Source organism: Salminus brasiliensis, chromosome 23 (assembly GCF_030463535.1).
Source record: "Salminus brasiliensis chromosome 23, fSalBra1.hap2, whole genome shotgun sequence".
NCBI classification, from domain to species: Eukaryota; Metazoa; Chordata; class Actinopteri; order Characiformes; family Bryconidae; genus Salminus; species Salminus brasiliensis.
In genome coordinates, this window is record NC_132900.1 from 11,880,738 (window position 1) to 11,895,324 (window position 14,587).

General features: G+C 43.9%; 1 protein-coding gene across 10 annotated transcripts in view; it reads right to left on the bottom strand.

Annotated features, from left to right (window-relative positions):
• LOC140545966 (myomegalin-like) overlaps nucleotides 1-14,587 on the bottom strand; it is an 86,320-nt gene that overhangs the window by 37,219 nt on the left and 34,514 nt on the right. For 9 of the 10 annotated variants that reach the window (XM_072669056.1, XM_072669054.1, XM_072669051.1 and 6 more), the window contains exons 1-5: nucleotides 5,311-7,756; nucleotides 2,459-2,596; nucleotides 1,300-1,419; nucleotides 928-1,020; nucleotides 601-822 (exon numbers count right to left, since the gene is read on the bottom strand). In XM_072669056.1, coding sequence (XP_072525157.1) covers nucleotides 601-822; nucleotides 928-1,020; nucleotides 1,300-1,419; nucleotides 2,459-2,596; nucleotides 5,311-6,498 — 1,761 coding nt within the window. In that variant the 5' untranslated portion in view covers nucleotides 6,499-7,756. Of the gene's footprint in view, nucleotides 1-600; nucleotides 823-927; nucleotides 1,021-1,299; nucleotides 1,420-2,458; nucleotides 2,597-5,310; nucleotides 7,757-12,798; nucleotides 12,853-14,007; nucleotides 14,162-14,587 lie in introns of those variants that run through there. The other variant, XM_072669058.1, reaches the window with a different exon arrangement.

Genomic DNA, 14,587 nt, shown 5'->3' on the forward strand with positions numbered 1-14,587 from the left:
CAAACACAAACAAAATGCTTTAAGCCATTCCCTGTGAAGATAGCAGTGGCAATATGAGATTGACGTCCCATAGCCTACTGTGTTTCTCTGTTTGATGCTTTTAAGGAGTATCACAGGCTTTAAATAGCTGAATGCATTCATTAGAAGGGGTGTCCTCAAACATTTAGACATATAGTGTGAATGATGTCAGTATTAGCAGGCAGAGCTAAAATGCTAGCAGCTGAATAAATATGTATTTGCTTTCATGAATATGGTTTGTGAATATGGACTGAAATTAGGTTCTATTAGGTTCTGTTTGATCCTTATGGAACCAAAAGTGGTTCTACTACGGTATAATCATTTAAAGCACTTTAAAAGTACACTTACGTTTACTATGTGTACTTCAACCATGTTTTATCATACAAGACATGTTTGGCTCCTTAAGTTCTGCACTGTAGCTACAAGGGTTTTGCAGATTAAGGAGAACATAAGTTTACAAGCACCTGTGTGTGGAAACTACAGATCCAAATCATCACACTTGCCTCAAATTACACCGGCTGTTAAATAATCTCAACTGCTTGCTTGTTTGTATAACACACCTCTGTAAATGGACCAAAATACCTGGTTGTGTTTGTCGGTGGTCTCTCTGTGCTGCAGTGCTGCCTCTAGGTCACTGTGCAGGCGGCTGAGGGCACGCTCCTGGTCCTCCACAGTCCTCTGGATCTGCCTGTGAGCACGCTGGCTAGCCTCCAGCTGCAGCTGAGAGCAGAACAGAGAACTCTGCAGACCCACTATCTCCCCCTGTAGCTGAGCTACCGAGTCTGCCTCAGCCCCGTCTATAGACTACCGGGAGAGAAGAGCACATGCAGACACAAGTATATGATACAGATTCAGTCATTAAGCGTGTGTGTGAGAGAAATAGAGAAGGAGAGAGTGTAACACACTCACCTGTGTGTGTTGGAGCTGAGTGCGATGGGCCACTTCTCTGAGTTTGCACATTGTGGTGTTCTGTCCTTCTATGACCTGATATAGCTCCTGCGTCTGCAACACAGAGCACACTGTGTAAGATTTATTAGACCGTGTTTTGCATATACATGCCTGCTGACTCCAACCCTCAGGCCATCAATCACATCTGCTCCAACGAGCTTGGTTTGACCTACATTTTGTGCAACATATAGTTCGAAATGAAATGAGCTTAAAGCATTTTTAAGCTTGTGCTTGTATGTGTGTACACACGTGTGAGTTTCTGTGCGTGCTGTGTAGGCTTTGCATTGCCCTGTCATGACTCTTCACTGCCTGTGTGTGCACATGCGAGTATACCTCCGTCTCTTTAGTAGAAAGGCTTTCAGTAAGGCTCTGAATGCTCCTCTCCTGATTCTGTGCTGCTTGTCTGATGGAACACAGCTCAGTCTCCATTTCACTCAGCCTCTCCTGCAGCTTCTGAAACACCCACACACAAACACACAAATCAACAACAGCTCTGAATCAAAATAGATGTTTAGAAAAACACAATTTATCACACATGTGACTAAACAGGGCCTCCTTCTTCTATGTATTTTTTCCCCAAAAATTGTATATTATAGTGTACTTCGTAGCTAGTGACTGAATGTGCATGTGCACTGAACTGAAATACAAGCTTTACAAATTGTGAGCTTCAGTGTGTGTCTGAGGTACTCCATGGTATTTTTGTGGTATATTTTGGATCAATATATTTCTGTAGAAGTCAGCCTTTTAACAGATGGTTTGATATGTGCATCTAGGTTGTGCTGGTATTTTGTGGAATCCATTCTTCTCTCCAGCAGTGCAATATGGCAAATGCTACTGGCAGCAACACAACCCCATGATGCATCCACCACCGTGTTTCACAGTTGGTAATGTATTCTTTACATGAAATACATGAAGTTTCAAAACATTTGCTGATTATGGCCAAGAAGTTCTACTTTCACTTCATCAGTCCACAGCACTTGCTTCCAGAACTCATCTGGCTTCTGTAGACAGCCAAATGCTGTGTACTGTGACACAAGGTAGCAGTTAAGGTTCATGGAAGAGTTCTTTATTTTTTGGGCAAGCAATGCTGCAATGTGAAACAGTGCACCACCCTCTTGACTTTTTCTGCAGGTTCTTGGCAGTCATATGGGGGGTTTAATTTGCCTTTCTTACTAGCATACAAGCAATTCTCTCCAGATGCTGAGAGAGATCCAGATTTGCAGTCTGTGCAGTAAAGAGGAGGCAGAGCCAGGCATACCTAATCATTTGGTAGACCCATCCCTTCTCCTGGACCAAGCATGTCTCAGACTACTTTTATTGAGCGTACAGTGCAGAAGCAAAGCAGATACTGCCCCTGGATACCCAGTTTGTGTGTCCGGTCAGTGTAACGTTTCAACTGTGCAGTTAATGTAAGTTCCACTCCACGTATTTGTGGGCAGTGTATGAATACTGTGGGTAATGTAGGTATTGTGTTTATCTGTAATTCTGGTACTTCGTTGCTGGTTTCGCTGTCCTGGATCTTGTTTTGGAGAGACTGCACTTGTAGCTGAGCCTTCTGCAGTTCACTCACACACTGCCCTGCAGCAGATTCATATTGATTCAGCTGAGACTGCTGCTCCTCTATCAGGCTCTGCATCAGAGAGAGAGAGAGAGATAAACATTACATTACAAATACACACACATGCACATACACTTCAAAGCAGAGTAAACATACCAGTATGGCTAAGACACCTGCTTCCCTCTCAAAGAGACGTACACACACACATATACTCTCACACAGAGCCCTGCCCTTCTGCACAATGGCCTGCTTTAATCCCAGTAATAACAGGTAAGGCTATACTCTTCTCCACAACAACATCCTTTGGTTCATTCTCTGAATACAGGGTAGGGTACTGTGAGAGTTAGCACACTGTTAAAGAACAGTGCTACAAAGGGTTCTTTAAGAGATGCCATAGAAGAACCATTTTTTGTATCCATTAAGAACCATTTTGGTGAAAGAGAGTGTGACAAACCTCTAAACTGTTAAGAACCTTACATGCACGTCTTTAAAAGGTTCTTTAAACACACACACACACACACACACACACACACACACACAATCTATGTAGCCTGGTGCTATACAGCTGTGATGTTTCACTTCCTCTAATGCTGGGGTCAGTCTAGTAAAAAACATTCAATTTCAAGCTGAGAAAAGATCCTTTAGGGCAGGGGTGGGCAATTCCGGTCTTGGAAGGCCTGATTCTTGTACAGTTTTGGGCTTTTCCTGCTCCAGCAAACCTGATTCAACTCACCTGTTAATGGCCAGGTCTAGCAGTTCTGTTAAAGCAGGGAAATCAGCAAACTGTGCTGGCCTCCGGCCCCTCTTGCCCACCACTGATTTATGTGTTTTTCTCTGCTGTTAAACATGGTGGTGGGTCATTTTTGACCCTTAAGACAACACAAGGGTTAAATACTACACTAATAATATCACCCAGAGGTAGATATGAAAAGAATTAGGTTCAGAAAGTAACCATTTGCCCCAGGATTTTTACTTTCTGGACCACACAGTATGAATAAACAGAAAAGCAGGGTGTGCTGTTGTAGGATTTCTTATGAGAATGGATAAAAATCATTCCTCTGACTTCCGATTCTGCATTTTCTGACTCCAGTCAGACACTCGAACCAATTAATGATAATATGACATCTGCAAGCAACCTTTCCAAAAAAATATCTATATTAAACACCTATATCAAACCATATAAGAGCATGGCTTAGTGGGCTGACATCCAATCAGCTACTTGTTACTTGTTACACTCTGTAGCTACACTGGCTGTTCTTGTTTATAGTCTCTCTACAATTGGTCTGTTCATAATTTCAGTCTTTTTAACAAGCATGCAGATGTTCACTGTTCTCGAAGGACGGGTGATACTGAAATACGCAGAAAAGCACACTGTGATGTGTGCTTCTCACAATAGCAATGACAAATTCTTATACTGTCTACCCTCCCTCACTGTCACTGCAGCACTTCAGTGTGTGTGTGTGCATTAAGGCGCATGAGTATGTCTGTATGTGTGTTTTGCCTCTAGGAGACTGTGAGACAACTAGGCCAGTGGTGGTGCCACTTTCCCTACATTAACCTACTTAACTGAAAGTGGCTGTATCCTTGGCTTTGGGTTAACATGGGAGGACAAGCGGGAGCTCAACAGAGAGGAATGGGGGAAGCATGAGACAAAGCGCGAGAGAGAAAAATGACAGGTAGAAAATAAAAGCAGAGTATAGCACTGCTGTCCAATGAAAAACATGTATATCCATTCCGGCCCATTTACTTTATCTCTGTGGTTTGAAACCTGTAGCTGCTTCTGTAAACTGTGTAAATAAATCTGGATAAATGGGCCAATAGAAATACTCTAGATTACCTGGAATAAGCTCTTGTTTTACATTGACTTCCATTCAAAGTTAAGAATGTTTTTGACCTTTTTCTGTAAAGTCACCATTTTGGATGCATGTTTTTAATTGGACAGCGATGATATCTATAATCATTTCCATTACGCTCCTTATGAAATTCCACAGTGTAAAAGCTAAACCTATTAAACTGTCAAACCTGATTCCTTTACAAAAGCTGAAGACTGTGGCTCCAATGCCCTGCACAATTTCTTTGCTGTAAAACAATAGATTGGGCTCGCAAAAATGCTGTTGTAGGCCATTCACTGTCCTTCAATGACAACAGCCCATAAAAAGGCTCATTCGCTGTACAGTGTCTCCTTGGTCTCTGCAGAGGCTTTAATCTGCTGCTAATGGTTAATGATCCCTACAGACGTAGCAGCCTGACTGATGGGAGTATTGACGTAGTTACCCTCAGGGAAGGCAAAGGCTGCTTCTAATGACAGGGAGATGGATCTAAACACTTACCACCCAACATACACAAACACACACACACACACACACACACACACACACACACACACACACACAAACTTCCCTACACAAAAGAACAAGCAGCTAGTGTTTAAAGTGAATGAATGGGATCTAAATAACTTTGATTATATTGGCTTTGGAACACCATAAAGTTTTATCAAAACAATTATCAAATTGAGACGCCACTGTTTTGAATATTATAGAACTGAATCTGGATTTTATGAATCGCTCCTAGAAGACTTGTATTATAATAATAAGTAAATTGAGGCCATATGTGGCCTTAAAACTGAATCTACCCTAAATTATCACATGATCTCTTTAAATTACACTCATTACTCCAGACCATCTGGTCAAGCTTCTGTCGGGTTCGCTCCAGTTCGCTCCAAAGTCTGTTATAGCTGACGACCCCCCTGAAAAACAGGACCATCTCAAGTTGAGTGTCCACTTCACCTTCTTCGGAAGCTTCTGAAATCTGAAGGGCATGTACTCCACATATGCATCGTCCCACATCTCCTCCAACTCGGCCAGCTCCAGGCCCAGGTCTAGCTGGATCCTTGGGGGCTCTGGTTCTTCTAGTTCACAGTCTGCCCCATCAAAGGGGATCCTCACAACCTGCTCTGGGCTGCCTAGCTTATTTCCAGCAGACCTAGGCCTAACCAGAACTGGAAGTTTACTGCCACGAGCAATTCGAACAGGTTTGTAAGTGCAGTTCTGTACCAAGCACAGCGCCAGAGCCAGTTTACCAGCAGGGCCTGCGGAGCCCAGAAAGGGACCCGAGCGTTCCTCGGAGAGAGTGTCGGAATTTTGCTCATCTTTGCCGTCTTTCTCCACCTCTCTAGCTGGAGCCACCACGTCCAAGGTCATGGTTAGAGACTCTATTGAGTTGCTAGAGCTCCCTTTCCCTTCTAATGTCCTGTCACTGTCCGAAGAAGCTCTGGGCTGGCTGTCTGGCACCAGGGTTGCTGATGCTGTGGTCGTCGTGGTGAGGGTGGTGGTTGCGGTTTGCTCTTCTTCGCACACGCTTCCCCCCACGCTGGCCGAATAGCGAGTTGAGGGGCCGCAAGAAATGCTCCTTGCCAACTTTCTGGGAACCTTGCACACGGCCTCATAGTCGGAATCGGCCACTCGCAGCGCGCTGCAGCCCCGGCACCTTCTTCTGGCATCTAAGCCCTGGCACTGGGGGCTGTGACTGCACTCCAGGGTCTGCTCCTCGTCCTCCGCCCACGACTCATACACTGAATACATCAGGTCTTCCTGGAGGAGGGCGCAGTATTTGGCATCGTGAAGGCCTGACATGTCCACTGTACAGTTCTTTTCCGGTCCCCCGGAGGCCACCTCGTTGTTGTGCTTCCGATACATGCCGCCGATGCACTGCCGCAGCCGCTCTTTCTCCAGCAGCAGCCTCTGCAGGCGTTCAACGGACAGGGCCTCCACACGGGCGATGACAGTGTCAAAACGATACATACGCTCCAGCATGAAGGCACACTTTCCGCAGGCGAACTCGCCGCGACCGTCCCGCCGCAGCTCGGTCCCCAGGGCATGGGACAGCAGCACCTGCAGTCTGGCGGCTGGGTGGAAGAGCCAGCGGCGCTGGTTGCCGCACAGCTCGCGTCCACAGATCCGGCATAGGTCCTTCATCTTGGGGTTTGTTCCTAAGCTGGGAATGACTCTTAAACTCAAGACAGGCCTGTGCCCCAGTTCTTGAACATGTCCAGTCTTTTTCAGTCTCTGTTAAAACCTCCTTCTGAAGAAAAACAAGACTTTGCTTATCTGCTTATATTCATCACCATAGCCTCCTTGTCTCTTGGAAATTAAAGCTGAATGAGGCTCCAAAGCTGAATGATGAATGGCAAATTCAAACCAGGCCCATGTCCATGCCCAGTATCACTCAGTCTCAGCTAAAACCTTCGTCTAAGAGCCAAAATTCAATACAATATCTTCACCATCAGAGATTCTTTGTGTCTCAGCTGAGATTGGTTTAGGCCTAGGTCAGATATCTAGGATTATCTAGTGATTCTAGGATTGGTGGATTTAGATGCTGCAAAGCTCAATGATGAACGGTACATCCAGACCAGGCCTAGGTGCCAGCCTACGTCCACTTCTTCCCGCATAAAAAAATATCTTGCTTATAATTTTGCAATTATATTCACCATCAACTTCTCATCGTCTCTCATGAAATGGATCAGGTTCAGAGCTAGATCTTTACACGTGATAGAAAAAATAATCAGTACTCATTAATAGAGTACATGTGCTAAATATAGCTGTGTATTGCTTCCTCTTCGTGATCGGTGACATCTCCACAAGGGACGACTTTGGAGGGGGGGGAGCTGAAGGTAGCAGCAGGCGAGGGGAGGGGAGGGGACGGGACGGGACGGGGGGGGGCTCCTTGTGTCAGCCAGGCATGTGAGCCAGGCACCATGAGGAATTAGCAGCCTTTAATGATCCAGAAAATAAAGGAAATGAAGAACACCTTCTCGTAAGGCAGCTGGCGAGAGGCTTCGTGACGAAAAGGCGTGAAGAGGCTGTTTCGGTTCCCTAATGAAAACCCTGATGCGAGCTGAATGGCAATGAGGTCGTTCCGGTAGCTCCAGTCCTCGTTTCCTCGCCACACACACCCGTCTTTTCCGCCTCCTCACCTCGTAGGGCTGCTTCATCCTCCGACATGCGGTAGACGGACTGCCCTGGCAGGTTCATGGCAGGTGCTGACGGTGAACGGAGGTGTAGAGGAGGCAGTTCGCGCTCACGCAGGTCGGCTGTCTCCTCGTTTGGCTCCTCCACATCGCAGGAAGCTCCCCTTCTCGGTTTAAAAGCAGCCGCCAGGATTTAGCGCCAGTTTTAGCTCTCACGCCAAATAAAGCACCCCACAGCCGAGCGGTAGCAGTGATGTTGCCCGTGGTCGGGTCGTCGAGGCTGCCGACGAGGGGGCTGTACCACTCTCGAAATGAAAGGGGGCGCCGGTTACAACAGCGCGCTGTGGTTGTACCATGTAATATTAGAGAGTTGACAACCCTGGTGAAGTAACGATTGCACTGATACTAAAGATGAAAAATAAGCCTTTAAACAGTGATTGGAAACCAGTGGCAAAATGAGCACCTCGTTAGACCGACCTCCCCCCCCCCCCCCCCCCCGTGGTTTTCTGTGTGGTTTGCCCCACACTGCCCGCACTAAGCCTGGCTGTGTTCAGTTGAGCGAGCAGGTGAAATGTGGCTGCGTTAGAGGAGCATCGTTCTGCCCGGGGACGACGACTGCAGACTGCAGCACAACGGCCAAAGACTCAGTCAGCTCAAAGCACCACTCAGGATTTAAAGATAGACTTTACTCACACCATCTGACAGGCCACATAAGTGGCTTACTGCAATAATACGCTTATATCTTGCAGGTGTTGTGGGCTATCAGCTAACTGTTTGATGCCTGTGTGTTTTCTCTGCAAGCTGTAAAGTACAATAACTTTTCTGCATAAACTGCACAGTAATAAGGAGTTTATTGGACATAATGTTTTTAAAAATATTGCACTTATTTTTTCCCCCAAATGCAATTAGTACTATTTTTGTAGTGCATTTGGTCCTTCTGACTTCTGATGAACAAAACATAAAATAACTATAGCAATAAAATTTGCTATCATTTTAAAGACAGTATTACATATAAGAACACTTACTGTGCAATTTGTATAATGTGAGTAATTTATACAAGCAATTGTATTTAATTATAATGATAGAAATTATACAAGCAAAAATTACAGCACCATATCTATGGTGTTGGCCTTAGATGCCAAAGCGTCCCTGTTTCACAAATAAAGAAGGAGTGTTACCTTAAAGTAAGTGTGGGCACAGGGGAACTGCCAGGGATTTCATAAATATATTTACATGAACATATACTACACTTGACCTAACAACTCTACAAATTCTGCCAAATACTCAATAAATACATTTTAAGGGCCCCTGTCAGTCACAGGCCCTTGTTTAACCTCTCCTGGGCCCAACACTAACCCTGATGGGACCCTGGTGTGGATCCATATGTGGGGTCAACATGGAACCCATGGGCTAACCATACATACTCCCATATAGGCATGTTATCTGTGTTGGTGGGTAGGGTTGGTAGTCAGAGGAATCTGTAAACGTATGTAACAACATTTGGCAGTTAGTGATCTCCTCCAAGCGTGTTGAGATGTCCTGTGATGTTTTGTTGGCAGCAGTTTAAAAAGATGTTGCGGAGCTTCCCATTTCGCTGGCAGCTTAGTGAATGAACGGGGAGGTTCTAGCTAGCAAGTTGGGTTGTTCAAAGACTAAACTGGGGTAGAAGCATATTACAATAATGAAATACATCATAATCTCCACTGTACAGAACAAATACACAGCGATCCAGCACATTTTGGGCAGTGTGTAGTCAGATGGTTTCCAGTGGGTTCTGAGGGCCTGAGGGCTTGAGCTAATTTCCGCTTGACAGGGCTGGATATCTGACCTCGCTGCTGCGTACTCTGCTGTTGTTGTTCTGTAGTCAATGCGCAGACACATGACACACACACACACAAACACACACTTTAGTGCCTCCATCTAGAGGGCTTATCTTTCTCTTTCTCTGCTCAACTATCTGCATCTGCAATTCCTCAGACTACATATGGACTCAGTGAGAGCTCCTGTTTCATGCAATCTGAACGAGGTTATGTAAAAGCTGTGATGGCACACAGCTGTAGAAGCTCTCTCCACTGAGTTCTGTAATTAACATTGTATCAGCAGGGCCTTGGCGCACACACACACACACACACACAGACACACACAGTCTGAATCTTATCTCCCTCATGCTGATGGCCACGGGAGAGTCACCCGCTCATGAAAGGTCATGTGTATTACTGAAGGCAGCAACGTGTGTGTGTGTGTGGATCCCAAACAAACAAAAAAAGCTCCTTTGCAATACTGAGCCATAGGCCAAATCCACACTTAGAACAGCACATTTGCTTACAGCATATATTCTTATTTTGCAATCATGTATAATATTTATAATCATTTATCTTCCTAGTCAAGGTCGCTGTGGGTCCAGCGACACCCCAGAGTGAAGCAGGAACACCCCCTGGACACGGTCAGTTTAACTGTAAATGCACCTTTCAAGACCTATGAGAACATAGTGTACAAGGTAATAATCTCCATAATCAGAAAGTTGTATAAATGTGTAAATATGTATTAATTTGAATTCCTGCTTTGTGCCCAATGACTCTAGATTGGCTCTGGACCTACAGACCTACCACAACCTCATCTGGATAAAGCAGATAAGAAGACGGATTACAATTCAGTTACATTAAATGTATGTAAGGGAATGTGTGTGTGTGTGTGTGTGTAGGTAACTGTGAGTGGGTAAGGGAGTGTGTGTCAGCAAATGCGAGTGTGTAAGTGAATGTGATTGCAAGTGAAGGAGTGTGTGTAAGTAAATGGAAGTGAGTGAGTGAGTGAAGCAACCGCTATAGGAATGGGAACTGGTTGATTCCTGGCAGATGAAGGCTTTGCATATTCCCCCAAGCTGATTTACAATTTAAAGTGTGCTGGAAGCTGGAAGCTGGGTGTGATCAGGCCTTCTCAGAAGAACTCTACAGAAAAACACTAGACTCACTGTACAGTATTCACCTGGAACTACAGCAGCTCTATAAGCTAAAAATCTCCCTGCCTGAACTCCAAACTTCTTCACACACCACAAATATACACCAAACTGTGCCAAGGTGCAAAATATGATATGATTTATACTGGAGTTGTGAGGCTAATGAGGCTTGTATCTTGTGTTGTTATCCATAAAAATGGACAAATGTATGCTGTGTAACTAAACTCAGTAGTGTCAGCTGTATTGAAGCCTGGACTCTGTCCGTATCTTTGCTAATGTTCTCAGATAACAGAAGAAGATAAGACTGTATTAATCGCACATGGGTCCCATGTAGTCCCATGGGTCCCATGTAGTGAGGGATGGGGCCCATGTTTAATATTTAGGATACATGAAGTTGTGTTGTAGAATTGTTGACAATGGCGGCTCAAAACTGGATCATGAGTTCAATCCCTGTTCATGCCTCATGCGACAGCCATTAGTGCTTCTCCCTTCCCAACCAAGCTCATGTAGGGCTCACATGGGTGCAACAAGAGCTAGGTGGGTTCCAGGTAGGCATGGACTCTGAGTGGGTTTGTACATGTGTTGTTACTGGAACCTAGTTGGGCTTCCAAAATGGCCTTCATCATTACAGCCCACTCTAATCTCACATGGGTCCTATCTAGACTGCAACAAGCCCTCTGATTAGCATTTTTAGACAGATGAATCTATGCTTATCTTGAGTCTTATCTTTTATCACAGTCATCTCCACTGCATCTACACTAGGGCTAATTTCTTTAGCAAATGACTCAGTGCCTTATCAGAAATCTAATCTTCATCACCATTCAAAGAAAAAACACTCAATACACATGACTGGGGGAACTGTTCACACTACTAGTGGAATGCAGACCATAGAAAACAACACACCAAGCTTATTTTTGGAATCTTATCTCTGGTCTTGACGGTCTGTGATGATCAAGTTGGTTGAAAACCTTGGCATCTAAGCCAAAACATGCATTATGCTGGTAACCTAGCGGGTTAACCAGCTCCTGACCAGCACAGTATATGCTGCATTTGATTAAGGCCATGCTGGTCATGCTGGTCGTCTAGCTTGGTCAGACTAATCAGCCAAACCTTGTAGACCAGCCAAACCATCAAACAAAAACATACTCTATGCTGGTCAAGAGCCAAACTGGTCAATCAGCTTAACCAGCTTGAACAGCTTGATCAGGGACCTTTCAGAATACCCAGAGAATTATTATTATTTGCCCCAAAACTGTCCTATTCGAATGAGATTTTTCTAAAACATTTATAACACAATTTTTAAAAAACATGAACATTTTTACATGTGAACATGATTAAGTGTGTTATTATTATCAGTGTGACAGCCCGCCCAGTTAAAACCATAACAGCACCTGCTGCACAGTTTACATAAACACAGTGGAGGGGGGTAAGTGGGTGGGTGGGGCTCGTGACTGTTGACCACGAGCACACAAGCTGTTATATTTGTTACAGTAGCAGTACTGTCTAATAATGGGTGTGTACATACACTAATGATAGGTGTGTGAGGGGTAGCCTCAGATTATTGTTGTTTGTTGTTTGTTATGTACTTGTTTGGATTGGGTCAGCAGCACTGATAATAATAGACGTATTTGCTTTCAAATGAGATGTAGCCTACTCTCAATGATTAGAATCTCTCTCTCTCTCTTTCTCTCTCTCTCTCTCTCTATCTCTGTCTCACTCACTCTCTCTCAAGGTGACCTCCTCTCTCCTCCAGTAGAGGGCATGCTTCCATTATGAATATAGACCTACAGAGCCAAACATAATGTACGAGGATGTGCTAGAGACAAAGACACACTCTCACACCAACAATTGTGGCATGAAAGACCAAGAAAAGCCTCAGACAGTGTTTTTAAAGTATAAGGTAATTAATTGGTGTAAATCTCTGACCTTACAGTGACCTTCAATTTAACTGTTCTTTAGGAAATTACATCACAATTGTATATAATGATTCAATTTAATGTCATTATTTCTGTCAAATATTTTTTAACATACACAATATGGGCTAAAATATTGGGACACCTACGCATTTCACCTACATGAGCTTTAATGACATCCCATTCTAAATTCATAAGCATTAATATAGAGTTGGTCGCTCTTAGCAGCTCTAACAGCAGGTTTGGAACTCTGCAGTTAATGAGTCAGAAGAGTGTTGAGACTTTGATGCGTGGTTGTGGTCCGTATATGCACAATTGTGAGTGGTATTATTAAAAAAGTGGGTGCATATACACATCTCTTCAACCACAGCCATATGCTGAAGGTGTGGTCTGAACCAGTGAATCAGTGTTTGCTCATTCATACAGAGACACTAACCCCTACCTGCATTTCCTGTTGCACACGCAGCCTCTCTCTTCCCAGCTCCTCCTGATAAAACTGCAGAGATTAGAGAAAGAACAGCATTCTTGTTACACATACACATGATATACATCTCTCTCTATCTTTCTCTCTCTCTAAAGAGAAAGAGACAGAGAGAGTGAGAAAGAGCATGGGGTGGGGGTGACATAGTCAGTAAGTAACTCAGCAGATGCTGATGTGCCAGCAGAAAGATGAGCGCTCATTTCTCGTCTCCTACAGTATAAATCACACAACTAAGAACATGATCTCCGCTCTCACGACACCTCATTCTCAAGTCTCAAGCTTGGACAGTTCTAACCGGACTGAATGTTATAGTGCTCACTATTGCAGTGCTTCTTCTTACTTAGATACTTAATAATAAAAATAATACAAAAACATAATTCTGTAGTTCTGTAGTTTCAGGACTGGTTTAACAAAATTATAGCAGTAGAAACATACTAAGACATGTGTGCTAGGTCAGACCATGCCTTCAGCTTGTGATGTTTTGACTGTAAGAAAGGTGGGGGGGACGTGTTTTTAGGTCAGCAGAATCTCGGGGCATGCTCAAAATAAGTCTCAATAAAGCTAAATGAATAAACAAAAATTATATATTCTATTTTTAATGAATGACACTGTTTTACCTACACTCTTAAAAAAGTTGCTTCAAAAGGTTCTTTAAGCAATGCTACAGACGAATCATCATCATGACCCATGCTTTAAAGAACCTTCCCATATAAAGATGAACACACTGCTGACTTGTGTTCAGAGGGTTAGATGATGAGCATGGAGATGCTGAAGCAGACCTTACACAGACACTTTTTAGCAGATTTTACAGATAGGAAAACTGCTGATTCTACTGCCTGATCATCTGAAATGCTCCCACACTGCTGATTTCAGGTACTTGGTTGCTGGCTACAAAGCTAAGATGTCTGCTCCCAGGTTAACTAAGGAGTCAGCACACATACATACACACACACACTCACAACACAGTTGGAAAATATGATTTACAAGGCAGTGACAATCATAAAGCATTTGAAGTGAAAGATTTGCATTACATCTAAAAATCCAGAAATTTGGAAACTAAAGAGTTTATATGTGATCAATCTGAAAACTTCAAATATATATTTTTCCCCCCAAAGAAGCCCCTTGGTTACACTTATGCCTAAATGCAAACACACACACACATTCACTTACCTCAGCATCTCTCTCTTTCTGCAGTAGGGAGGTGGAGAGGGCTTGGAGTTGCTCTTCCATCTCGGTCACTCTATCTCTCAGAGAGCTCCTCTCCTCCGTTAACTCCCGGATCACTCGCTCCTTGCAGCGCACGGCTGCCGTCAACTCCTCAATCCTGCCCAAAAACAACGCACATATGTAGATATCAGATACAGTGGCATGCAAAAGTTTGGGCACCCCTGGTCAAAATGTGTTTTTGTGAATAGGTAAGTGAGTCGATTATGATCTGATCACCAAAAGACCCCTGTTTGGCAAGTATCACAGCTTTTTGTAGTCAGATAGGAGTCGTTCAGTCATTTTTCAGGGGAATTACATCCCTTCTTTCTTTAAAACGACTTCACATGCTGTGAGACTTTTGGTGTTTTTACAGATTTCAATGATGTCTAGGTCACTGGACCATGAGCTTTGGATTTTGAGGTGTGTTTAGGATCATTATCCTGCTGTAGAAGCCATCATATTTCACCCTGCATTCTTACAGTGTGATGTTTGCTTTCAGATTTTGCAGGTATTTAAGTGAATCTACCTTTTACCAGTGAACAGG